The sequence below is a fragment of the Pleurodeles waltl genome, chromosome 4_2 (assembly GCF_031143425.1).
Source record: "Pleurodeles waltl isolate 20211129_DDA chromosome 4_2, aPleWal1.hap1.20221129, whole genome shotgun sequence".
Classification (NCBI taxonomy): Eukaryota; Metazoa; Chordata; class Amphibia; order Caudata; family Salamandridae; genus Pleurodeles; species Pleurodeles waltl.
Window position 1 is genome coordinate 1,044,990,275 of NC_090443.1, and position 27,963 is coordinate 1,045,018,237.

The 27,963-nt window shown below is 44.8% G+C and overlaps 1 protein-coding gene across 4 annotated transcripts in view; it reads right to left on the reverse strand.

Annotated features, from left to right (window-relative positions):
* STX3 (syntaxin 3) overlaps positions 1-27,963 on the reverse strand; it is a 260,345-nt gene that overhangs the window by 20,100 nt on the left and 212,282 nt on the right. The window contains exons 8-12 of one of the 4 annotated variants that reach the window (XM_069233029.1): positions 18,680-18,814; positions 15,726-15,836; positions 15,453-15,563; positions 14,385-14,532; positions 5,350-13,626 (exon numbers count right to left, since the gene is read on the reverse strand). In XM_069233029.1, coding sequence (XP_069089130.1) covers positions 14,449-14,532; positions 15,453-15,563; positions 15,726-15,836; positions 18,680-18,814 — 441 coding nt within the window. In that variant the 3' untranslated portion in view covers positions 5,350-13,626; positions 14,385-14,448. Of the gene's footprint in view, positions 1-3,300; positions 3,399-5,349; positions 13,627-14,384; positions 14,533-15,452; positions 15,564-15,725; positions 15,837-18,679; positions 18,815-27,963 lie in introns of those variants that run through there. The other 3 variants (XM_069233028.1, XM_069233027.1, XM_069233026.1) reach the window with 3 other exon arrangements.

The window sequence follows — 27,963 nt, forward strand, 5'->3', positions numbered from 1 at the left end:
GTCACGCCGCTGCCTGCACTGTGACCTGTGGGCACCGCACGTTGCATTGTCCTGCTTTGCACCGCAGCCCCCACGCCATCCACACCAGTGCTCCTGACTTAATCAGCCAGAGATCGATCCGCACACGTGCGTCTTCAAGGGCCCGACGACCCCCGCACCAACTCCGGAACCGACACTGCGACACCAGTTACGCCACTCTCCGGAGCTCACAGCGAGGACTATGACTCCCTACAATTCCAAAGGTACTGTTTTGCGGGTCTTCCCAACACCGTAGCTGGCCCGCAATGCCGCGGCCGGCCTGAACTTTTGGTTTTGTTGATCGCAAGACTGTGATAGCCCCAGGTGGAGCTATCGACTTCAAGGAACAGTATTTTTAAGATAAATCTTACAAAATTCATATCTTTAGCACTGCATGTTGGATGTCTATCGTTTTGGTCTTGTTTTACACAGATAAATATTGGCTTTTGTAGTGTTTTCATTGTGTTACTCTGTGTTATGTGCAAGTGCTTTACACATTGCTTCTGAGATAAGCCTGACTGCTCGTGCCAAGCTACCAAGGGGGTGCGCAGGGGTTATCTGAGCAGGTATCTCCCTTATCCTGACTAGAGTGAGGGTCCCTACTTGGACAGGGTGCAAACCGACTGCCAACTAGAGACCCCATTTATAACAGGAAGGTTGGAGCTTCTCAAAATTTAATCGAGGCCACTTATTGCCCATACTAAGTTTTGTTTAATATATTTGTACTGCTGCCACAAATCAGGCTACTATTTCAATTTTTAGCCTCCAATTCTAAATTCCTTCACACTTAAAGACCCTTTTAAAATTGCCAGTTGTACATTTTGCTTCTTTATTTATATACACTTTATTAATATAATATTATTTAGTTTTCTAAGCAGTCATATATCCCTCGAAATGGCTTCATGGAGCCCTGGGGGTCCCTGGACCACAGGTTGAGAACCACGGGTGTAAGGCATCATACTTGATAAGCTCTTGAATTTTAAGGAGAGTGAACTGTATGGAATGCTCCACATTCTGATACTAGAACAAAGAAGACTGGTGTTAAACAACGAAAACTTCATCTGATCTTTTATATTGTGCTGCCCTCTAGTGGTGACCAGTGATAACTGCAGCTTCTTCATGGGCTGCCCTCTAGCGGTAAGTAGTGATACCTGAAGCTTCTTCATGGGATGCCCTCTAGTGGTAACCAGTGGTAACTGTAGCTTCTTCATGGAGCATCCTCTAGTGGTGACTAGTGATAACTGCAGGTCTTTATGGTCTGCCTTCTAGCAGTGACCAGTGATATCTGCAGCTTCTTCTTGGGCCGCCCCCAGGTGGTGACCAGTGATAACTGCAGCTTCTTCATAGGCCGCCCTCTAGTGGTGACCAGTGATAACTGCAGCTCCTTCATGGGCCGCCCTCTAGAGGAGACCAGTGATAACTGCAGCTCCTTCATGGGCCGCCCTCTATTGGAGACCAGTGATAACTGCAGCTTCTTCATGGGCCGCCCTTTAGCGGTGACCAGTGATAATTGCAGCTTCTTCATGGGCCGCCCTCTAGCGGTAAGCAGTGATAACTGCAGCTTCTTCATGGGCCGCCCTCTAGCGGTAAGCAGTGATAACTGCAGCTTCTTCATGGGCTGCCCTCTAGCAGTAACCAGTGATAACTGCAGCTTCTTCATGGGCCAGCTTCTTCATGGGCTGCCCTCTAGCAATAAGCATTGACAACTGCAGCTTCTTCATGGGTTTCCCTCTAGTGGTGACCAATGATAACTGCAGATTCTTCGTGGGCCGCCCTCTACTGGTGACCAGTGATAACTGCAGCTTCTTCATGGGCCAGCTTCTTTATGGGCTGCTTCTAGTGGTAAGCAGTGATAACTGCAACTTCTTCATGGGATGCCCTCTAGCGGTAAGCATTGATAACTGCAGTTTCTTCATGGGCTGGCCTCTAGCGATAAGAATGGACAACTGCAGCTTCTTCATGGGCTACCCTCTAGTGGTGAACAATGATAACTGCAGATTCACGGGCCACCCTCTAGTGGGGACCAGTGATAACCGCACCTTCTACGTGGGCTGCCCTTTATCGGTGACCAGTGATAACTAGAGCTCTTTCATGGGCCACCCTCTAGCGGTAAGCAGTGCTAACTGCAGCTTCTTCATGAGCTGCCCTCAATGGTAACCAGTAATAACTGGAGCTCCTTCATGGGCTGCCCTCTAACAGTAAGCAGTGATAACCGCAGCTTCTTCATGAGCTGCCCTCTAAGGGGAACCAGTGATAACTGGAGCACCTTCATGGGCTGCCTTCTAGCGGGAAGCAGTAATAACTGCAGTATCTTCGTGAGCCGCCCTCTAGTGGTGACCAGTGATAACTGAAGCTTCTTCATGGGCTACCCTCTAGTGGTGACCAGTGATAACTGCAGCTTCTTCATGGGCTGCCCTCTAGCGTAATCAGTGGTAACTGCAGCTTTTTCATGGGCCACCCTCTACCGGTAAACCGTGATAACTGCAGCTTCTTCATGGGCTGCCCTCTTGTGGTAAGCATTGATTACTGCAGTTTCTTCATGGGCCGCCCTCTAGTGGTTACCAGTGGTAACTGCAGCTTCTTCATGTGCCACCCTCTAGTGGTGACCAGTGATAACTGCAGCACCTTCATGGGCTGCCCTCTATCGTAATCAGTGGTAACTGCAGCTTTTTCATGGGCCACCCTCTACCGGTAAACAGTGATAACTGCAGCTTCTTCATGGGCTGCCCTCTTGTGGTAAGCATTGATTACTGCAGCTTCTTCATGGGCCGCCCTCTAGTGGTGACCAGTGGTAACAGCAGCTTCTTCATGGGCTGCCCTCTAGGAGTGACCAGTGGTAACAGCAGCTTCTTCATGGGCTGCCCTCTAGTGGTAAGCATTGATTACTGCAGCTTCTTCATGGGCCGCCCTCTAGTGGTTACCAGTGGTAACAGCAGCTTCTTCATGGGCTGCCCTCTAGGAGTGACCAGTGGTAACAGCAGCTTCTTCATGGGCTGCCCTCTAGTGGTAAGCATTGATTACTGCAGCTTCTTCATGGGCCGCCCTCTAGTGGTTACCAGTGGTAACTGCAGCTTCTTCATGGGCCACCCTCTAGTGGTGACCAGTGATAACTGCAGCACCTTCATGGGCTGCCCTCTAGTGATAACTGCAGCTTCTTCATGGGTTGCCCTCTAGTGGTAAGTAGCTAGAACTCTTACTAGTAAGCAGGGAGAGTGGAAGCTTTCTCTTGTAGAATCTTTTACAAATTAACACAGACGTTTATGTAACAAGGTGGCCCCTTACCAGCATGAACCAGTCAGCTTTTAGGCGAAAATCCCCCCGATGGTGGAGGCCACGATGATGACGAGGATGACACAGCAAATCATGATCATAATCTTCTTCTACTCATCCACATCAGCCAGTAGAAAGGAGAGAGAGAGCGAGCACAGAAAGACCGACGCGAACATGAAAAAAAGACGGAGGAGAAAAATAGTGAGACCATAAAAAGCATATTGCATGCGTACAGAATAAAATCTGAGAAATGGAAGAAAGCAAAAAGCATAGTGTGCACACACAGAATGAGGGAGAAAGAACAGCCCAGAAAAAAACACAACCAACATGCACAGTATGGAGTCGAGAAAAGGAGAGACCAAGCATACAGAAAAGCGTAATGTTCAAGTTCACTAAAATAGACAAGAGAGTGCAGAAAAAAACACGTGTACAAAAGAGACAGCAAGAGTAAAACAGCCTAATATCACTAGAAAGAGTATAAACATAACACTGATATACAGAACAGAGACCATGGATGAAGTAAGCATGAGACAAGGGAAGCAGAACACTCTTACAGGAAGAAGCACAAGAAAGGAGAGATCGAAAAACGATAATACTCAAATACAGAAAGGAAACTAAAAAAGGAATGGGGAAACACAGAAGAAAATCATTAGATACGTGTACATAAAAGAGAGTTAGAAAGAGCAGCAGAAGAAGAGATATACACATATTCAGAACAAAGGAGTGAGAGTAGAAAAACACAACATTCATGTTCAGAACACAGGTGAAAAAAGCAAAGAATTCAAGAAAAGAAAAGCATACAATATGTGACCAGGAGAGAGAACCAGAATACAAACGAAAGAAGTCAAGTGAGGGAGGTGGATTCAATCACACACCACCCAGAAGACAGACAATAAACAGAAAGATGAGTCTTTAACCAAAGTAAGTTAACAAGTATGTGAGGGTAGAGAAAACATCAAGGCAAAAGGAACCACCATCACAAGCTGAAATTAACATACCAAACAGAGATTAAAGAGGGGAGGAATCAGAATGGATATTTAAAAAACAGAAGGGCATACAGGAAAGATCAACAGAAATTCAAAGGCAGGAAAGAGTAATAGCAAATGTACAATAGTGTTTGAGGGAAAAGTTATAGGAGTGACAGGATATTTAGAGGACAGAGGATTCGGATAAAGAGTGAACCTCACAGAACAAGAAGAGAGCTGTGTTAGCACAAATTTAAGATGAAGGTTATTCCTTTTATTGGATAAACCCAACATCACTGGTGTTCTCTCAGGTACCATCACTTCCAGGCTGCATGGCACCTAGTCAGAGGGGACCTCCCTTCACTTTACTAGAAGAGATATTAGAGCATCACTATATTAAAGATACAGTACACCTCCTTCAAGGTGTACACATACGCCTCTCTCTGTTGCACAAGAGGATCCCATCACACTCAGTCGCAAGGTACAAGGTCTAAGGACCCTTGGGATCTCTGCCAGTCACTTCCCACTGCTCTGGCACAACTAGGGACATAGAGCTATTGTAAGTTTATATCACTTAGGAACGCATGACAAAAGAAGCCCTCAGACCCATGGGGAACCTCTTGCGGATCCAAAGATTTCCTTACTATTGAAAGGTTTAAATGGTGTGAAAATCTGCCAATTGCTACTGTCTGGGAGCATAGTCCCCTTTCTCCGACCAGAGGGCAGCTGTCCACCTGCCTTTAATGGACAAGTCCAGGATGCTCTCAGAACAGAGAGGAGATTCCATCAATTGTGTGTCCAGACCAGAGGTTTCCAAGTCATCCATCCCATTAATTTCTTTGATGTGAATTTTCCTATGCCTTGGTAAGAACAGAAGTCATCTCAGAATATCCTTGGTTTAAAGAACTTGCTGAACAATCATTCATTCAATCTTTCATCCAGTCAGTGGTACTGATTTCCTGGTCTTATCTGTAAGTCTCCAAAAGCTCTGAGAAAACATTTGGTGGATCACTCTTATCTTAGCCTCAATTCACATCACCCATCAACACTGTAGCTCAACCACCAGCTATATATCAATAATACACACACCAAAAGGTTTGCATCAGATGAGGTTATTTATTTCCATTTTAAAATTCACAATTTAAATTGCATTGCTTCTATTTAAAAACCAAGATCTATTTACATTCTGAAAAAGAGAAATGTAGAGCAAAAGTGCTGTGTCCAACCTGCTGCCTTTGATGCCCCACCAGGCTTATGCCTCGAGCACTGCGTAAGGCATGCACCCCTTTTATTGCTTGTTGAGGTGCCTCACACCCCATTGCACGAATGATCTAGAAGACCAATGGAAATACACCTGGAATACATTTTTAAACCACCCTTGGATGGAATACCAGCTGCAATCACTTTATTTCGTATATATGCTGTATTGGAGGGTTTTCTTGGGGACTCACCAGCACCTGTACAAGTAATGAGGAAGCATTGGGCTAGCAAGGGTATTTAGATAGCTTAGGCTCGGTTAGAGAGGTAGCGCAAGGGGCTTCAAAGATTTTTAAGCCTGTGGTTTGTGCACCCCCATCCCATGGACATAAGTATTTGAGAAGGAATCACAAACACTTTTCTATCCTCTTCTGAGGTGCACTTACCTCCCTTGCATGGCAGTGCAACCACCGGGCCAATGAGGGACACCTTTGTCCTTGCACCTTTTCCGTATTACCAGTGAGGGTACAGGGGCGAAAGACTCTTGGGAGGAATAGTAAGCACCCCCTATGAAGAGGAGCTGTTTTTTCCCCACCATCTCTGAAAGAGCCAAGTAGGGGGTTTGTGGTCTGTCTTGCAGGTCGGTACAACCACACTGTATTAAGGACAGTCCCAGCCCACTCTCCAAAGATCTAGCCTCACCTTCATGTGGAAAACCTGGCATGTTTCAAACCACCATCTTCGGTATCTCCTGCGCTACACTTAGCTCAGTGCGCATGCCACAGACAAGAATGAGGGTGCCCCACAGTGCACTCTGGGACTCTGCACCCGCTTAATAATTATGTGCACAACACATTTGATGTGGGGCAAAGCAGCTGAAAAGAAGTATTGAGAAACCCCCACTAATCCACATTCCTTCACCATGAACTTCACAGCTTCTGAGAGAGGTTTGCTGACAGGCAGATAGCTGTACCAACCTAAACAAACTGCACTTCTTTCCACCAAGCTGGGGCCTCTGAACGGCTACTGAGAGGGATGAGTAAGCCACATGTCCAGGTTACAATGTGGTCTTTCTTAATTTCTGCCTTGCTCCTTCTTGACCGGGAGACTTCTGCAGGACAAATGGTGGAAGAAAGGTGCTAAAGACCAGAAGTATCCCAGGTTCACACTTACTTTCAAACTTCTATCAAAAAACCCACTTCCTCTGAAATAATTACAACATTCAGCACTGTGTCAAGTGTTAATGATGCAGGCATCAAACACAGCAGACACACACGTTTCACTTCTTCAATGCGAGGTAAGTACCTAATAAATATTCATATTGATTTTATACATTTTAATATACAAAGTTTTCTAAACACCTAAGGGCAGCATGTGTGACACTGTTACCCGCAGCCTCACTCTGTTCCTACAATTCTATTAAAAGAACTGTTCCTTCCAGAAAAGGTGTGCAAATAGAAAAAAAGCACACTCACCTTGCACAAAAACACTAGCAGGCATCAAAACTGCAAAGAAACTTCCTTGCTGCTCCACCTGCAGTTTATGGAACTGTGCAGAAGACCGGCTATGAAGCTACTTGAATGCCTACAGATAGTTCACTTCCTATTGCCATGATATACAAGCGATATTAAGTACTCACTAATTGTGCCTCTGGGGTGAACTGCAGTTGATAATTTACCGTAGCTCTTGTAGTAACATTGACTGAAAAGCTGAACTGCCTTGTGCAAGGTGGTAAATGCTGCATGTAAATGCTGTTGAAGATTCCATTTTGACATAACACCATTCCAAGATACACAACGTGGCCACTTCAGCTGGTGAAAACAGTAAAAAGTAGCAGGAGATCTAGTTTACATGCACTCAACAACAGAGTGTTGCAGGGCAAATTTGAATACATCCTTAGAAGAGGTCATGTGCACATAAAGAAGAGCAACATATTAAATGTTGATTTGTACAGACTCATCCAAGCTTCAATATCAACGTGACAGTTAAAAATATGAGCAGATATACTAGTGGGAAGCTGGATGTGAATGTGCATGGCATCGGCATACTAAACAAACACTTGGGTTGTTTTCAGTGACAAGAGAAGACTAGGTTTGAGTGACAGAGCTAGTAGGAATCATCTTAATGGTTCTCACCTATAATCCTGTCAAAAAGCCTCATTGGTCATTGTGGATGTGTGTCAAGCTCTGCAATCTAAGTGACAATATTGGTGTCAAAATTCTTGGACTACCTGATAATAAATACTCTGTGACAATACATACAATTTTAAACTTTCTGCTGTAAACTCATTGCACCATCCTACCTAATATTCAGTCAGTCAAAGAAAATGTATACCCTAAAGCAGTTTGGGGTTTAGACTGAACTAACAGTGTCAAGCAGTCCTTTGTACAATATACATACAGACAGTATCCTTTTTTCCGTCTATGTACTAACTTTAGGTGACACAAATATTTAAAATCTCAACAGTGTATTAGTTACTGCATAGCGTCTAGCAGTCTTCTATAAGACGTCAACGTGAGTTCTAGCTACCACAATCCTGATGAAGGATGTTCATTCCAATGGATTCAATCAGACCCATCTAAAGGCTCTGTGTTCCAAATGCTAATGTTGGATATGCTTTAGAGTCCAAAATGGAAACTAATCATCCAAAACAATATTTTTATAAATAGGAATGATCTTGACTATCGATGTATGATCTTGGTGGATGCAAAGAAGGTGGGAAATTGATTCACAGATGTGAAGCGCAGCTTTGCTCCAAGAGGAGGGCATAGGATACATGATGTTTGTAAACAGCATAATCCCAAAAGGCTTGTGGTAAGGGTGGCTGAGGGATCAGATAATTTTAACAGGTAATATGTTCTTACTTGCTTATTTATTTGCATGCGAAACTGAGCCCTCAAAAAGTTGTTTAAGTAAAAGTACATGAGAATAGAATGAAAGGACAGCATGTTTTGATGAATCAAGACCCGTGATAAGATATAAAGATAAGGTCATGAGAAAAAGGTAAGATATTTGGTAACTGTAACTGCAAGCATGCATGGTATAGCTGCCATTTTGGAGCAGAAATATTTTGAACTCTTGCATTTGAAGAAATAAATTGTTGATCAGTAGAAAGGTGTCTCGCTGTGCATAAGGGTGACTGAGCGTTTTCAAACTTTTTTTGTGGGAATGAAGCTTGCCATTTGTATGGATCCAAACGGTTGTAATGTTCTTAGACCACACCTATCATGAATTTGGTAACAGGGCTGACTCCGTCGCAAAGACAATTGAAGTCCAGTTTCCAACTTTATTATTGCTTGGTAAATTAACGTGCAGGCACATTTTCAGGTGTATATGCAAGAAGGAGTTAAGGAGTGAGGTAGATGTGGTGCTGGCTTCTAAGCAGAATATAAAGGGCAGTGTTAAGGTACACATGTCATGCTATAGGTGGAGGACGAGGTGTTAGGTGCTCGGTAGTCAAGCATCATTATTGCTGGCTGGGGATTTGGCTACACAAGAAGGAATTTTAATAAATAGTGAATATTTTGTGGTGTCACTTTAACGGGTAGATTATTGGAGTAGGACAAATTTAACCTTTGAGAATGCCAGAACAGAACCTAAGCTACTAGACAAAAGTTTGGTGGCAACAAGGTATTATGAGGTGCAGGTTTGGGATAAAACAGACTCAAAGTTAGGCAACTGTAGGCAAGCGAAGGAGAGACAGACAGTATGACCTTTAATGGGAGGTTATTTTTATTCATGTCAGAATAAAGACAGACCAATAAATAAAATGGCTCAGTGGCAACAGTGCTGGTGACAGAGCCAGCAAACCTGGAGTTTACAAGACGATGGAGGGGCTCATGGAGTGAAGCAGCTGTTGGGAGCAGTAACTCATACGGATTTACAGCTGGATGGGAGAAGGACTTGTGAAGATCCGCAGTCCTACTCACAAAGCACTAAAGATCAAGTCATTCAACAATACAAGCACTGGAAAGAGATCAAAGGTGGCCCTCTTCTGTAGCCATAGACATGTGTTTACACAAGAGCTTCTCATGACATCAGACCTTCATGTTTAGAGGGGAAGGGTGATGTTCACAGGAAGGACCTCATGGCTAGAGGTCAAATCTGGTTAAGAGGAAGGCCTGGAACTCACATGATGTGTTTACAGGAGCAGCTTCTGAAGGAGTGAAGTTAAACTTTACAGAAATGTCCCTGACACCACTAGGTGAATGTGTTTACGGAAGGACCTCTTAGGGCACCTGCTCACTATGTTTACAGAAAGGACCTCTAAAGGCAATAAAGTGATGTGTTAACTTACAGGACTGGCTTTGTAAAACATCAGGCCCATGTGTTTACAAGAAGAACCTTTCAGCCCAGAAGGGTTATGCATGGCCTCTCATGCTCTTAAAGGATAGGAGTATCCCCTCAGGACAGTAGGTTGATGTGCCTAGAGGAATGGCTTCTTAAAACAGTAGGTTCCTGTGATTACAGAACAGGCCAGTTAATACTACAGGGCTGTGTTTGCAGTAATATCCCTCATAGCACTAGGATTAGATTTTTAGTAATGGGTGCGTAAGGCGCATGGCCACCCATCATTTCTCATGGTATTGAGTACTGTAGACCCAGATGGGATCAGTGACCGAACATCAGAAACAAATTTTATGTGGACAGAATATTATATCAAAAATATCAAGGAAAAGAATATTGAGAAGGTAAGTGCAAATAGGTAGGAATAAATTTACTATTCTTAACTTAAGGTCTACCTACCTTGAAGATTCACATATTGACAAGGTGCTTATATGTGGAGTTATATACAGTAAAACTTTAGTTGCCCATAGAAAATGGCCTTTACAATATTCTTGTCCTCAATATTTTTGACACTATATTCTGTCCCACAATATTTGTGTTTCCGATATTTTGTCCAAACACCTCCCAGCCTTACAGGGCCTACAGACCCCAGGTGCACCTTTACAGTGATAAAACACAACTGAAACGGCTTGTGTTACACTGCGGAGGGGTCATGCCGCAGTAAGTCAAGCTGGACCGCTGGTTTGGGGATGTAGTCAACATTAATTTCAATGTGATTTGCCCCCCTCCTGTAATGGCATAGCTGGCAGCAGAAGGATTTCCAGTGGTCACCTGGTTTAGTGTTGATAAGAAAGGACTCTACAGGAACTAGGTGGATAAGTTTACAGGAGCAACCTCTTACAGAAACGTTTTTGTTTAGAGGGAGGGCCTGGCAAGACTAATGTCCCCTACAGAAGATGTCCAACCTGTGCTCAAAAACTCAAAATTGACTTCAGATGCTAAAGAAGTACTGGAGATACCACAACACCTGGTTCATGGGGAGTCAAGGTCTGTACGTGCCTTTGCGCCCATTTCCCTATCAGCCACCATGTCTTTTCCATCTTCTCAAACACCAACAGGAGTCATCAGGAAAGGGGCAAAACTTTTAAAGACCCTGTTAAAAGAGAAATGTCCCATAACCTTGACTTGATTACTGTGCTGCCTCAATCAGACATAAAACCTCAAGTGAAACAATACTGTGCTTGTTCTACCACTAGACAGTGCTCAATGAAAACAATAATATCCCACATGTAGAGGAGAACCGATTGACTATAGCAAACACCCACTGTAGTCCAAGGGCAGTTCTTATTTGGAGGGGACATCCCGGAGGTTGCCGACAAGCATGAAACTCATGCTAGGGTCTCGCTCAGGTGTGGTCACATAGAAGGGTTAGTGCATTTATGGCTCAAGATGGTAAAAAAAAATTACTTGTTCCATTCTCCATAAAGCAGCCTTTAAAAGTTTGATTTGAAGGTCCACGTTCAAGGCAGAAGGATGAACAGAGGCGTGCCAGGGGTCTGCTTTTGTGTGGCCCACACATGGCGGCACCAATGGGATTACACAGCTCAGTTCCACTTGTACAAAACTAAGACTCAATGTGAAGCAGGAGCACAGGTGACTGGTGCCTCAGTGCACTGATCCAGCTCTTCATGCAGGAGCAGTTTCGGATACCTCGCTCAAAAGAGGAGAAACACCACGCTAAGCTGAATGAACAGTCAAATCCACAGAACTGGGAGTCCGGGGAGCACTCTGCCTTGAAAGCAGTTCCTTTGGCGGCTTTCTGTCTGCCGCTTTATTACCAAAGGCGGATGCACTGCAAGTCTGTGTGGATATAGCTGTACGCAAACGTTACATAAATTGGTACATATTAAGGGAAGATCTCCTCCAAGTCCTCAAATACACAGTAGACTAGAAGTGTTAAATGGACTGGTTTCCCCTATGCAATAACTCCCCCCCACAAAATGAGTTTGCCCCTAATTTATTGACGTAGGTGAACAGGCCACTGGGATAGGCTTACGGATGTCTGAAAGTCAAGTGACAGTCTTCTAACAGAGGCCCATGCCTTCACCTCCCTCATTCTACAGAGGCTAGGAATGGGAAGTTTGGGTGTTAAATTTGGGTAATAAAATGGCCAAATTACAAAGATATTCTTCCATCACATGCCTTCCCTCCCTGCCCAAAACACACAATATAAGATAGTTCCCTGAGTTTCCGCATCCCCCTCAAACACACAAAATAAGATCATTCCTAGCATCTCCACAACCAGCTCAAACACACAAAATTAGATCACCCGCAGAGCTTCCTCCCAGGTCAACCACACAAAATGAGATCATGAGCAAAGTCTCCAAACCCAGCTCAAACCTATGAAATAAGATCATTCCTAGTCTCCACTGCTGGCTCAAACACATGAAATAAGATTGTCCCATCCCAGGTCAAACACACAAAATAACACCAGTATCAAAGTCTTCAATCCCAGCTCAAACACACAAACTAAGATCATTAGCAAAGTCACCTATCCCATCCCAAGCACACAAAATAAGATTATCCAGAGTTCCTTCTCCCACACACAAAGTGAGATCACTCCCAGAGCTTCAGCTCCTTGCTCAAACACATGAAATAAGATCTTTCCAGAGACTCTGCCACAGCTCAACCACGCAAGGTAAGATCAACTTCAGAGCTTCCTCGCCTTGCTCAACACGTAAAATAAGTTAATGCCCAAGCTCTCCATCTCAAGCACACGAGTATTAGCAGGCTCTCAGCTGCCTTCTCAAACTTACAAAATAAGATCATTCCCGTTTCCAGGTCAAGCATACAAAATAGGATATTAGCAGACTCTCTGCTGACATACACAAAATAAGATCATTCTCAGAGGCTTAATTTCCAGCTTAAACAAGTTTAAGTAGGTAGATGGTATGGCTAGTCATGAACCAGACCAGGTCTTCAAGCGCCAAGGGAAGCTCTACTTGAGACAAGGACTTACATGAACTCTAAAGACTTGATGTGGCTGGGCTACTTCACTAAACACCAGGGAAGGTTAAGGGTAATGGCTCATTATCCAAGAGGTACAAAGTATCATTGGAAACTGACATCACAATAAAATTTTAAATAACAGATGTGCATAGGAGGCACTGAAAACAGTGCAGTAATGTGGTCAGGTGGGTTTTAACCTTAAAGCATAAAATACATATACACAAACATTAAAGCAATAGGAATTACAAGCAACAATTATGAAGACACACTCAAATGAGCATCACATTTTGAAGGCCAGCCACCATGGATCAGGACAGCACAGGTTGTCAGCCATCTTGGGTCAGGACACCATCGGGTGTTGACCATCTTGGATCAGGAAAGCACAGGGTGTCATCCATCTTGGATCAGGAAAGCACAGGGTGTCATCCATCTTGGATGGGGCCACTGTGGTGCATCGGCTATTTTGAGGCCTGCCTAATGCAGTGCATCACACAGCTTATATCAGGTCCATCCCTGTGTGTCCTTCATCTTGGACTACCTTTTTTTGAAGTACTATACGAAAGCATGCAACTGAGTGTGTTTTCATCACTAGCAGGATCTGAACAATAGACAAAGACAACATAAAAGGAATGGATTAAAATCACAGGCTGTCCCAGAGATCTCCCAACGGCCTGCCGCTTTAACTGGTGAGCCACCTGGGCAGGCAGGAATAGAGGCGCAGCTTTAGCAAATGACATCAGGAAGCGGAGTGTACGGGTTGCAACATGTAGGGTGAATGTAACAGGTCCAGGGAAGACAGGTGAGGCAACGACAAGTGGTCCGGCAGCAGGAACATTACAGATGACCAGACTTGGTAAGGAGAGTACGGGTACCAAACGCACTGGGAAAACAGGAGGAGGAAAGTGAGACAAGCAGAAACATAAAAATGAGTTTTACCAGCTGCAACTTAAGTAATGATTACAGGTTTAAATATGAAAAATGCTATGCTGCCTAAACACTGACTGAGAAAGGCAGGGCTGGATTGGGAACCAATAACAGTCTCATACTGTACGGAATCAGTGTGCAATAACAGGGTATCTATGACTAACACTAATAGGAGGTGAGGGGGCAGGTATTAGGGTGCACCACCACCCTCAAGTTTCACGTGTATTTATAAAGACACACTTATGAAATATTGTTTATATTGTGGAATTCCATTGTGATACCACTGTGAATTTACAGTTGGAGATATTGAGAGTACACATATCCACTAGCAAGCTATGCTCAGCACAGTGGCTTGTGAGAGCCATATACAAACATGAAGCAGTCTTACTAGATACGTTCTCTCCAAGTGGGTGGCAGAGGCTTGAACATTTGCGTAAGGCACCAGATAGATAATAGCAACATTATTGATTGGTCGTGCGTGAAGCAATGTGATGTCATCAGTGATGGGTGCAGCAAACTGGGTCAGCAAGCACAGAATACTTGACAGAGGACAGAAGTATGTATGGGGAACCTAGGACTCAGAGAGAGTTCTAGAGTTCTAGAGAGAGTTTCTAGCACTGAAAGAACATCAGCTGTAAATTATGGATCGTATATAGGAGGACTTCTCCTTGAAGTTGGGTGGTCAGTGTGCAACCATCCCATGGCATTACTTACTAGTCCAGTAGTCCCCTGCCCCTCACAAAAAAATCTGTGGGGCTTTGGGGCAGGTCAAGTGCAGTTATTTTAACCCAACGGAAAGTCCAATTATCAGCGCCAGAATTCCCAATACGATAAGGACTACCACGATGATGATGATCATTTTCTAGAGAAAACATTACAAAAAAAATGTTTTAAACATAAAAGCCCTTGCACGCCTGAAACTACAGACAGAACACTTTTGAAATGTCAAATACATCTTCAAGCACAGGCCCTTAAGAAAGCCTGCTGTTCTTGCAGATCAGCACAGAATGAAAATGCCAAGGTTCTTTTCAGTACCACCTCTGCTTAGTTCTGTTCTGTTCACTCCTATCAGCAGACACCAAGGAGGGCAAGAGTAAAGTAAGTGTGGAGTATATTAGAGGAAGAGAAAAAGGACAAACAGAAGATGTGTTCAACAAAGGATTCTCCCCATGGGCAACGTCTGCTACTTGCAAACAAAGGTCAAGGATAGGTAAGTGACTACACCTTACCCAAGCTACCCACCTTTGACTGCACATGGGCAAGTTTGCCTTTGTGGAGTATCTACCACAACCAGGAAACCACTCATTGTGGTCAAAAATAATTAAATAGTTATTTTGAATGCTTAATACTGACACAATAAGAACCAAGGAAAATAAGATAATTTATCAAGTAAAGGAAACTGTGTCCAAAAATTAAAACTTCTCCTTAGTCAATATTGTCTAAATTACACAAATGGTGGTTTCAACTCAGCCCACTGTAACCTAATAGACACAGATGAAGACTACCATCCAGTTTATGTGCAGTAAAAGTTGAGCATATGGGATGGTATATGGCAATCAAGTCTTACTTCTATTTCTACCACATCGCACAAGCATGAAATAGTCAACAATATGCTTTTATTATAAATGAGGAGGTGGAAGGGTAGATCAAGGAGCTAAAGTTTGCAGCTGTTGCTCTATGCCCAAGTGAGAAGAGGGTAAGGAGGAATGCTTGGTTTGACAGGGATGAGGACGATGGGTTACACACCCGTCTAATCCCTCCTAGCACACATTAATGCCTCACCCTTCTGGCTTCGCTCTGGTATTTCACCGCCTTTTTGGTGTCGGCGACAGCTCGCTCTACAAAGCCCACTGATTGGTCCATGTTGTTTTCGATGCGGTCAATCATAGCTCCCTATTGGCCAATGCAGTCATGAACGGAAGAAGAAAAAGAGGAAAGATGGCGGGAACCGGAGCAAAGTATTGTAACAGTAAAAACAGAAGGGAAGAGAAGCGGCAAGACCCAGCCCACCTCTAACTGCAGCACAAAGTAAGGTGGGCAAGAGGTCAGACACACCTTACGTGACTGGTTCTGGTATTTTACAGCCTTCACGATGTCGTCACGTGCTTTTTCCACATGGTCAACTGTTTTTTCCATACTGACTTCTATAATGTTTGTTATTTCACCCTGCAATTAAGAGAGCATGGAGGAGAGAAAGATGTCAGAAATGTATTTTCAACCAACTACACGGCCAAGCCACTTGAGGCTCAGCCACAGTTTATGCATAATGTCTAGTCACACTTCTAGACTTCAACAGACACGCACAAACCTACAAAGCAGGCGGCTCTTGGAGAATAGCAAATTCCTCTATTCATGGATACTTCCCCACCAGAGAAGCCAACTCTTTCCATGCAGAGCTCTCAGAAAACAGTGAATGTGCATGTGCGCGCACACACACACCAAGAACAATGCCTATTCTTTCCTTGAGAAGAGCAGCAAACTTACCAAACCAACACACACACAGAACAAGTTATGGGATGGCTGTGGTTCTCATCCCACGAGGGTAGGCACACATGAGCTCACACCCTCAACCAATGGAAACAAACCATCTACGGTTCACTCCACATCTCACAAAGTGTATTCCTAAGCTCCAGTCTACAAAAGAGTAAAACACTGTTTGGAAGTCACACTCAAACAATAATATAGTAAGTGTATTTGTTCCTCTCCTTTGTTGTTTGCTTCAGTGACACTAAATCCATCATTTGTTTTATGTGAGCTCACTGGATTTCATGAATAGTCTAGTGCTCCTTCCAGATTCAAATCACTAGTTCTTTATTTTGTTTCTGACAGTTTATTTAGCAGTCCACTTGCTTCTCACACCTTCCTGGCCTTTTATTTACAACAAACCTGTGCAGGTTGTACTGCTTGTTTGAGGAGGCATGTTGGTGTTTATGTCCCATCACACGTAAGCTCGACACACTTAAGGGAAACTGCCCTCAAACACACGAATGAAGATCCCAGATACTTTCAAATTTAAAAGGTATATTGACCAGAGGCAGCAGGAGACTAGCCTGAGGCAAACAAGCAACATCACTACAAAGAGTCCTTCTACGGGTCATAGGGACTACAGCTGCCTCTGCTGCTCAAACTCACGGTGGTCTGCCAGTGCAGCCTAAATCCCTTCACAAGAGCAACAGGCTACAATGCCCTTACAGCAAGCACTCACCCTACACAGCTCCAGAAACTTAACCCAACCAAAGATGAATGCCAACACAACCTTGCCCTCAGAAGAAGCACCCAATACTATGGGCTTGCAGCGAACACCACCCCCGTACAAACCCAACAAAAGAATGCAACAGCACAAATCTTACAGAGCGCATCTCCCCACTACAAGAGCTTACAGGAAACTGCCCATATAGTTCCAGAAACAGAGCCCAAACCAAGACATCTTATAACATCTTATACAGCTCCCCAACCAAATATGTCTGTCAACACAGCCTTAGTCGCCTCAGAACAACCACCCACAACAATGAGCTTACAGCAAGCACTCCCCCTGTGCAGCTCCAGCAACAGAACCCAACCGCACAGATCTTCCAATGAGCAGCTCCCTCCCCACAGTGTACCCCCTTCCACACAACAGAGCTTACAGGAAAATACTATAGAGCTCCAGAAACAGAACCCAACCAAAGATGTCTGCCAACACAGCCTTAGTGCCCTCAGGAGAACCCCCCTCAACAATGACCTTACAGCGAAAGCTTTCCGTGTACAGCTCTAGCAATGGAAACCAAACACACAGATCTTACAGCCGCCATTCCCCAACAAACACACAATGCTCTGCCAATGGCGCTGAATGTCTCTTGACTACGCAGCCTAGAGTGAACACACGCACTCGTACACTTTTGCTGTATATATATATATATATATATTTTTTTTTTTTGCACAGATGACCTAGAAGAGATCAGGGTTCTTCATGAAGGTCCCATCCCTGCCCTTCTCTGCCTCTGCACACATCGCAGCTACACCCTTCCCCTCAAGACTATGACCTACCCACCCCCCAGACTGCATTATAACCACCAGATATGAAGTGAAGTCGTTACCTGACTTACGGTCCTCTCTCGGCAATGCAATGCATTAAGGGCACAAAACAAAAAGCACATCTTAGAACCACAACGGGAAGCATTGTGGTGGCAAGAATCCATTCCTGACCACCATCGGATTGGAATTGTTCCAGTAGAAATTATGACTTTACTAGTTCAGAGCTTTGTGACAAACTTTGTTCCACCCTCACCCCGCTCCTAGCCCACCCTCACCCCACTGAGGGTTCTCAGCCCTTCTAGATGGCAGGTGTCTGCACAAGCGCTGGGAATACAAGCTCGGTTGGCTTCAAATCTCTCATTGGGTAGAAGCCAACAACAGTTGTGTTTGCACATGGCTTGAAAAGAGAAGCAAGGTGAAAAACCTAAGGACACTGAAAGGTCAGAGACTGTAGACAATCAAGATTCATAAACCAGACTTGCATGGCCATGCAAGATAGGCAGAAATGGCCTTTCCTTAAAACTACATACTCCACCCACGCTTCACAAGTTAGGTTGTCAGTATTCAAGAAACTAGGAGCTAGGCTCTGGATTGCATTTGTTACTTCCTTGTTTTCTAGGCTATAGTGCTTTTTTCCTCCTTGCACAAACAACCTATTGTAGTTCATAAGCATCCCTCACAACTGCCATTCAGTGCAGGGTTCCTTCATCAGATCCTTGACTGTCTCCGTCATGTGCACTAATGTCCACCAGTTGCAAAGCTTTAGTATCCCACCATTAGTGGCTTGTTTACACCTGCTTGTAGACAGATGCCTAGGTCACACTGCTTGCCCATGGTTGCTGCTTTACTCCTCCACATTCTGAGGGTGCCAGGCATAAACCTGCCATCTTCTACATGCCCAATTATATTGTGTTTTGCACTAACTGCAAGGTAACATAGCAGTGCATCCTGGGTATTACATCTCACCACCCCCACCCTTGAACTGGTCACGTTACCTGGTTCTCCACCAGCATCGCGATGTCCATGAACATGTCGTGAAGTTCCTTGATGCTGCTCTCTAGCCGAACAATGTCCTTGTGTCGAGACTCAATCTCACTTAGCGCTTGCTTCGAGATCTGAGAGTCAATTATCTGCCAAAAGCAATGATCAATTAAAAATATCTTCTGTCCCATTCAGGGGAGGCAATTCACAAATACTATAACCATCTTCCTCATCCATTCATAGACATCACTCCCCAGCCTACAGTAACCATCTTCCTATTTCATTCATAGACATCACTCCCCAGACTACGGTAACCATCTTCCTATTTCATTCATAGACATTACTTCCCAGACTAAGGTAACCATCTTCCATCTCATTAATAAGACATACCCCCCACCGACTACTGTAACCATCTTCCATCTCATTTATAAGACATACCCCCCCACAGACTACTGTAACCGTCTTCCATCCCATTAAGACATACCCCCCCACCGACTACTGTAACCATCTTCCATCTCATTAAGACATACCCCCCACCGACTACTGTAACCATCTTCCATTCCATTAATAAGACATACCCCGACTACTGGAAACATCTTCCATCTCATTAATAAGACATTCCCCCACCGACTACTGTAATCATCTTCCATCCCAGTAATAAGACATACCCCCGACTACTCAAAACATCTTCCATCTCATTAATAAGACATACCCCCCACCGACTACTGTAACCATCTTCCATCTCATTAATAAGACATACCCCCCACCGACTACTGTAATCATCTTCCATCCCAGTAATAAGACATACCCCCGACTACTCGAAACATCTTCCATCTCATTAATAAGACATACCCCCCACCGACTACTGTAACCATCTTCCATCTCATTAATAAGACATACCCCCCACCGACTACTGTAACCATCTTCCATCCCATTAAGACATACCCCCCACTGACTACTGTAACCATCTTCTATTCCATTAATAAGACATACCCTGACTACTGTAAACATCTTCCATCTCATTAATAAGACATACCCCCCACTGACTACTGTAACCATCTTCCATCCCATTCATTGATGTCACTCCTCAGCCTACTGTAACCATCTTCCATCCCGTTAAGACATACACCCACCGACTACTGTAACCATTTTCCATCCTGTTAATAAGACATACCCCCACCGACTACTGTAACCATATTCCATCCAGTTAATAAGACATACCCCCCACCAACTACTGTAACCATCTTCCATCCCATTAATAAGACATACCCCCCACCGACTACTGTAACCATCTTCCGTCCCGTTAATAAGACATACCACCCAATGGCTACTGTAACCATATTACATCTTGTTAATAAGACATACCCCCCACTGACTACTGTAACCATCTTCCGTCCTGTTAATAAGACATACCACCCAATGGCTACTGTAACCATATTACATCTTGTTAATAAGACATACCCCCTCCTAACTACTGTAACCATCTTCCATCCCATTAATAAGACATACCCCCACTGACTTCTGTAACCATCTTCCATCTCATTAATAAGACATACCTCCTGCCAACTAATGTATCCTTCTTCCATCTCATTAATAAGACATAACCCGCTGACTACTGTAACCATCTTCCATCCCATTAAGACATACCCCCGACTACTGTAACCATCTTCCATTCCATTAATAAGACATACCCCCACCAAAGACTATTGTAACCATCTTCCATCCCGTTAACAAGACATACCCCCACCAACTACTGTAACCATCTTCCATCCTGGTAATAAGATATACCCCAGACTACTGTAACCATCTTCCACTCCATTAGTAAGACATACCCCCCATTGACCACTGTAACTATCTTCCATCCCATTAATAAGACATACCCCCTGGCACCTGTAACCATCTTCCATCCTATAAACAAGACATACCCCCCCCCCCACTGACTACTGTAACTATCTTCTATTCCATTAATATAACATACCCCCCACCGAATACTGTAACCATCTTCCATCCCATTAATAAGACATACCCCTGAATACTGTAACCATCTTCTACCCCATTAATAAGACATACCCCCCACCGACTACAGAGATCTTCCATTCCATTTATAAGATATACCCTTCACTGACTACTGAAGCCATCTTCTATCCCATTAATAAAACAGAAGTCTGCCGACTACTGTAATCATCTTCCATCCCATTAATAAAACAGATGTCCACAGACTACTGTAATCATCTTCCATCCCAGTAATAAGACATACCCCCAACTACTGTAGCCATCTGCCATCCTATTAATAAGACATACCCGACTACTGTAACCATCTTCCATCCCATTAATAAAACATACCCCCGACTACTGTAACCATCTTCCATCCCATTAATAAGACGTACCCCCACCGACTACTGTAACCATCTCCCATCTCATTAATAAGACATACCCCCACCGACTACTGTAAACATCTTCCATCCCATTAATAAGACATACCCCTACAGACTACAGCAGCCATCTTTCATCCCATTAATAAGACATACCCCCCCACTGACTACTGTAATCATCTTATTTGCAATTTATAGACACTCCCCTCACAGTCAGATTACAATGTGTATCTCTGATGGCGCTCACAGAAAGAGATCCTGGCTCCCTTAGCGCCCTAGTTTTAATGTTTTATTAAGGTGTGTTTATTATAACCTTTGAGGACACAATGTAATTCACAAGAGGGATACGTTTTTAAAGGGCTAGTTGGACTTTAGCATAGAACTTGTTACCCCAATACCCAATCATAACCATGGAACTGATCTATTGGCAGGAATATTAAAACATGCACATTTATCATTTATTCTGTGATCATTACATATTTTAGACTGTCCAGTCAGACTTTGGGGGCTGATTTAGAACTCAGCGAACGGGTTACTCCATCACAACAGTGACGGATATCCCTGTCTGCCAAATCTAAATCCCAGGGGCTATAACGGGATTTAGATTTCGGTGAAAGGGATATCCGTCACCGTTTTGACGGAGTAACCCGTCCGCTGAGTTCTAAATCAGGCCCTTAGTCTATCTGCAGACAAAGCACCTTCTTCCCTTGCTGTCGGACATGTTTTTAGATCAGGGATGTCCACCTAGCTAGTTTTCAAGGACACGCACCGACTATGTATGTGATTCCCTTTTAAGTTAGTTGTATGTACATAACTCCATTACCTAAAACTCAAACCTGTATCAAGGGCTAATGGGCACATCTGATTTACATGAAGCACCTCATTCATTTCAGTCACCAGGAATGGATGATAACCCCCATCACTGCGATCAATACCTATCAATGTTTACAGAACATTGCAGAATTTCAGCTACATTTAAATTTTTGTAATCATTTGTTGCTGCAGAATTCTAAAAACCAATGCCATCAGTTCATCTGGCTCCAGTTATGCTTTGTAACCAAATGATTGCTTTTCACATTATATTGTTAATCTTAAGGTTGCTGCATGCCACATGTATCGTTCCTTAAACTAGGGGTATCGGATGCTTGGGAATGCAGAGCTCTGGTCCCAGCAGAGCCTCGTGCATGGCAGTGCGTTCTGGTATAAAAGGGCCTGATTGAGATATTGGCGGATGAGTTACTAAGTCACAATTTTAACCGATATCCCGTCTGCTGAAATCTAAATCCCATTATGTTCTATGGGATTTAGATTTCAGTGGACAGGATATCCGTCCCCGTTGTTGTAGGAGGCTGGACTGGCTTGTAGTGAGTACCAAGGGGTACTTGCACCTTGCACCAGGCCCAGTTATCCCTTATTAGTGTATAGGGTGTCTAGCAGCTTAGGCTGATAGATAATGGTAGCTTAGCAGAGCAGCTTAGGCTGAACTAGGAGACGTGTGAAGCTACTACAGTACCACTTAGTGTCATATGCACAATATCATAAGAAAACACAATACACAGTTATACTAAAAATAAAGGTACTTTATTTTTATGACAATATGCCAAAGTATCTTAGAGTGTACCCTCAGTGAGAGGATAGGAAATATACACAATATATATATACACAATAGCAAAAATATGCAGTATAGTCTTAGAAAACAGTGCAAACAATGTATAGTTACAATAGGATGCAATGGGGAAACATAGGGATAGGGGCAACACAAACCATATACTCCAGAAGTGGAATGCGAACCACGAATGGACCCCAAACCTATGTGACCTTGTAGAGGGTCGCTGGGACTATTAGAAAATAGTGAGAGTTAGAAAAATAACCCTCCCCAAGACCCTGAAAAGTGAGTGCAAAGTGCACTAAAGTTCCCCTAAGGACAAAATAGTCGTGTTAGAGGGAAAATGCAAGGAAAACACAAATCAGCAATGCAACAACGATGGATTCCTGACTGAGGGTACCTGTGGAACAAGGGGACCAAGTCCAAAAGTCACAAGCAACTCGGAGATGGGCAGATGCCCAAGAAATGCCAGCGGTTGGTGCAAAGAAGCTCTTACTAGGCTGAAGAACTGTGAATACTGCAGGAACGACAAGGGCTAGAGACTTCCCCTTTGGAGGATGGATCCCCCACGCCTTGGAGAGTCGTGCAGAAGTGTTTTCCCGCCGGATGGACGACAACAAGCCTTGCTACATGCAAATCGTGCGTTTGGCGTTTTTGGACGCTGCTGGGGCCCAGGAGGGACCAGGAGGTCGCAAATTGGACCTGCAGAGAGAGGGGACGTCGAGCAAGACAAAGAGCCCTCACTGAAGCAGGTAGCACCCGGAGAAGTGCCAGAAACAGGCACTACGAGGATGCGTGAAACGGTGCTCGCCGAAGTTGCACAAAGGAGTCCCACGTCGCCGGAGACCAACTTAGAAAGTCGTGCAATGCAGGTTAGAGTGCCGTGGACCCAGGCTTGGCTGTGCACGAAGGATTTCCGCCGGAAGTGCACAGGGGCCGGAGTAGCTTGCAAAGTCGCGGTTCCCAGCAATGCAGCCCAGCGAGGTGAGGCAAGGACTTACCTCCACCAAACTTGGGCTGAAGAGTCACTGGACTGTGGGGGTCACTTGGACGGTGTCGCTGGATTCGAGGGACCTCGCTCGTCGTGCTGAGAGGAGACCCAAGGGACCGGTAATGCAGCTTTTTGGTGCCTGCGGTTGCAGGGGGAAGATTCCGTCGACCCACGGGAGATTTCTTCGGAGCTTCTGGTGCAGAGAGGAGGCAGACTACCCCCACAGCATGCACAAGCAGGAAAACAGTCGAGAAGGCGGCAGGATCAGCGTTACAGAGTTGCAGTAGTCGTCTTTGCTACTATGTTGCAGGTTTGCAGGCTTCCAGCGCGGTCAGCGGTCGATTCCTTATCAGAAGGTGAAGAGGGAGATGCAGAGGAACTCGGCTGAGCTCATGCATTCGTTATCTAAAGTTTCCCCAGAGACAGAGACCCTAAATAGCCAGAAAAGAGGGTTTGGCTACCTAGGAGAGAGGAAAGGCTACTAACACCTGAAGGAGCCTATCACAAGGAGTCTCTGACGTCACCTGGTGGCACTGGCCACTCAGAGCAGTCCAGTGTGCCAGCAGCACCTCTGTTTCCAAGATGGCAGAGGTCTGGAGCACACTGGAGGAGCTCTGGACACCTCCCAGGGGAGGTGCAGGTCAGGGGAGTGGTCACTCCCCTTTCCTTTGTCCAGTTTCGCGCCAGAGCAGGGGCTAAGGGGTCCCTGAACCGGTGTAGACTGGCTTATGCAGAATTGGGCACCTCTGTGCCCAACAAAGCATTTCCAGAGGCTGGGGGAGGCTACTCCTCCCCTGCCTTCACACCATTTTCCAAAGGGAGAGGGTGTCACACCCTCTCTCAGAGGAAGTTCTTTGTTCTGCCATCCTGGGCCAGGCCTGGCTGGACCCCAGGAGGGCAGATGCCTGTCTGAGGGGTTGGCAGCAGCAGCAGCTGCAGTGAAACCCCAGGAAGGGCAGTTTGGCAGTACCAGGGTCTGTGCTACAGACCACTGGGATCATGGGATTGTGCCAACTATGCCAGGATGGCATAGAGGGGGCAATTCCATGATCATAGACATGTTACATGGCCATATTCGGAGTTACCATGGTGAAGCTACATATAGGTAGTGACCTATATGTAGTGCACGCGTGTAATGGTGTCCCCGCACTCACAGAGTTCAGGGAATTGGCTCTGAACAATGTGGGGGCACCTTGGCTAGTGCCAGGGTGCCCTCACACTAAGTAACTTTGCACCCAACCTTTACCAGGTAAAGGTTAGACATATAGGTGACTTATAAGTTACTTAAGTGCAGTGTAAAATGGCTGTGAAATAACGTGGACGTTATTTCACTCAGGCTGCAGTGGCAGGCCTGTGTAAGAATTGTCAGAGCTCCCTATGGGTGGCACAAGAAATGCTGCAGCCCATAGGGATCTCCTGGAACCCCAATACCCTGGATACCTTAGTACCATATACTAGGGAATTATAAGGGTGTTCCAGTAAGCCAATGTGAATTGGTAAAATTGGTCACTAGCCTGTTAGTGACAATTTAAAAGTAATGAGAGAGCATAACCACTGAAGTTCTGGTTAGCAGAGCCTCAGTGAGACAGTTAGGCACCACACAGGGAACATATACATGCACACCTATGAGCACTGGGGCCCTGTGTGACAGGGTCCCAGTGACACATACATATAGGCCACAAACCTATTAGCACTGGGGTCCTGACCAGCAGGATCCCAGTGACACATAACAACCATACTGAAAACATAGTGTTTTCACTATGAGCACTGAGGCCTGGCTATCAGGATCCCAGTGAGACAGTGAAAACAGTGACAAACACCCTGACATACACTCACAAACAGGCCAAAAGTGGGGGTAACAAGGCTAGAAAGAGGCTACCTTCTCACACAACCCCCCCCCAAACGAAGGACAATAAGGCTAACCTTGGCCAGTTGAGACTTTATTGTCTAAGTGGTGATAAGTAGAGAGTAGCTCTGCAATAGACTGGTTACTCCCTTTATCATCCACTATATGGTTACTTCCCTGTGGGGATGTAAACCACCCTGTTTGAAGTTTTTTAGCTAAGCAACAATGTGAAGATGTATTTTCAGAGTTTCTATCAGTAAGTTTTAGTTTAGAGCAGTGGGAATTGTCCACTGAACCTATTTGTAGTGATGGAAATGCCAGACAGGGATGCTGTCTCAGAAAAGCCATAGCTGGGCAAAAACTTTGTCCATCTGGCTGGAAGAGAGAACAGGGATGCTGTTTCTCTTGAGTTGGAGCAGGGCAGGGATGCTGTCCTATGAGCTCCACACTAGGGCAGGGATGCTGTCCTAAGTGTTGTGAGGTAGTGCAGGGTTTCTGCACTAAAGTTTCTCTGGGAGGGTTGGAGGGATGCTCCATGTTAACTAACATGGTGCTGTTTTTCTCACCAATGTTAGTTATCCCACAGAGAGGTACTTCCACCTCAGGGAGTCCAGCTTTGCCAGCTGATGATTCCCTTGGAACAGGTGCCACCCCAGGAGAGGTTTCTCCCACCACAGGAATAGTATCCTGAATGGTAGGGTGGTTAGGGGATACTGTGATACCCTTTTTACCTGGTGATGGAGAGGGATCCTGATTTTTCAGGCCTTCTCTCCTTTGCTTTTTCATTTCACTTGAAATGAGAGGGAACAATTCCTCAGGGATGCCCAGCATGGCTGCATGGGCATAAAACTCTACATCAGCCCAACCTGAGGCCTCTAGGTCATTACCTAAGAGACAGTCTACAGGTAAGCTAGGTGATACCACCACCTGGTTAGGGCCAGTAACTCCACCCCAACTAAACTGAATTATAGCTAAGGGAAGAAACTTAGTGGAGTTATGGACATCAATAATCTTATACTGTTGTCCAATGATGTGTTGTTCAGGAGGCACTAGGTTTTCAGTCACCAAAGTGAAACTGGCACCTGTGTCCCTGTAGGCCAAGGCCTCAACACCATTTATTGAAACTGTCTGCCTGTACTTATCCATTGTAAGGGGACAAGCAGCCAGTGTGGCAAGGCCAGTGCCACTAGGTGTGACAGAAACTGTCTTGGGGCTGATTACATCAGTTTCCACTATGGACCCATAAGTGAACCCAACTACACCCTTTGCTTGACTGTTGCCAGCAGTCCCACCACTAGTACCACTACTGCTAGGGGCACTAGAGCTTGATGTATTAGTGGTGGTAGGCTCAGGGGGTTTACCTGGACAGGACTTATCCCCTGGCCTATGGCCTCTGTTTTTACACACAAAGCACCAAGGCTTTTTAATGTGTGCAGGTTGGGAAGAAGAGGAAGAATTAGTTTTATCCCCACCCTCTGAAGAGTGTTTAAGACTTGAAGTGGGATCTTTGGTTTTACCCTTATCCCCATGCTTATCTTGAGATTTTTCACCATCTTTCTTCTTATTGCCATCTTTGTCACCCCCTGTATGAACTTTTCTGTTCACCCTTGTTCTGACCCATTTGTCTGCCTTCTTTCCCAATTCTTGGGGAGAGGTCAGATCAGAGTCTACCAGGTACTGGTGCAACAAATCAGACACACAATTATTAAGTATATGCTCTCTCAGGATTGTGTTATACAGGCTTTCATAATCAGTAACTTTACTGCCATATAACCACCCCTCCAAGGCCTTCACTGAATGGTCAATGAAATCAACCCAGTCTTGTGAAGACTCCTTTTTGGTCTCTCTGAACTTTATCCTGTACTGTTCAGTGGTTAAGCCATAACCATCCAGGAGTGCATTCTTAAGAACTGTAAAATTATTGGCATCATTTTCTTTCACAGTAAGGAGCCTATCCCTACCTTTTCCACTAAATGATAGCCATAGGATAGCAGCCCACTGCCTTTGAGGGACATCCTGTACAACACAGGCCCTCTCAAGTGCAGCAAACCACTTGTTAATGTCATCCCCCTCCTTATAAGGGGGAACTATCTTGTGCAGATTCCTGGAATCATGCTCTTTTGCAGGATGACTATGGGGAATACTGCTGCTGCCACCATGGGTATCTAAACCCAACTTCTGTCTTTCCTTCTCTAATTCTAAAGACTGTCTATCCAAATCCAGCTGTTGCTTCTTGAGCTTCAGTCTGGTTTGTTCCACTCTCAATCTATTGAGCTCCCTTTCTAACAATCTGTCATCAGGGTGGGTGGGAGGGACATTTCTAGATACAGAGGTATGATGGGAATGAACAGAAGGAGACCTGTCCCTTACAGAGGGCACCCTAACAGCTTGGCTACCAGCATAATGTGAGAGCACACCATCAGTATGGTGTGATTCAATTTCTGTACCAACTATGCTAGACTGTCTAGTAATGGGCAGGCTGA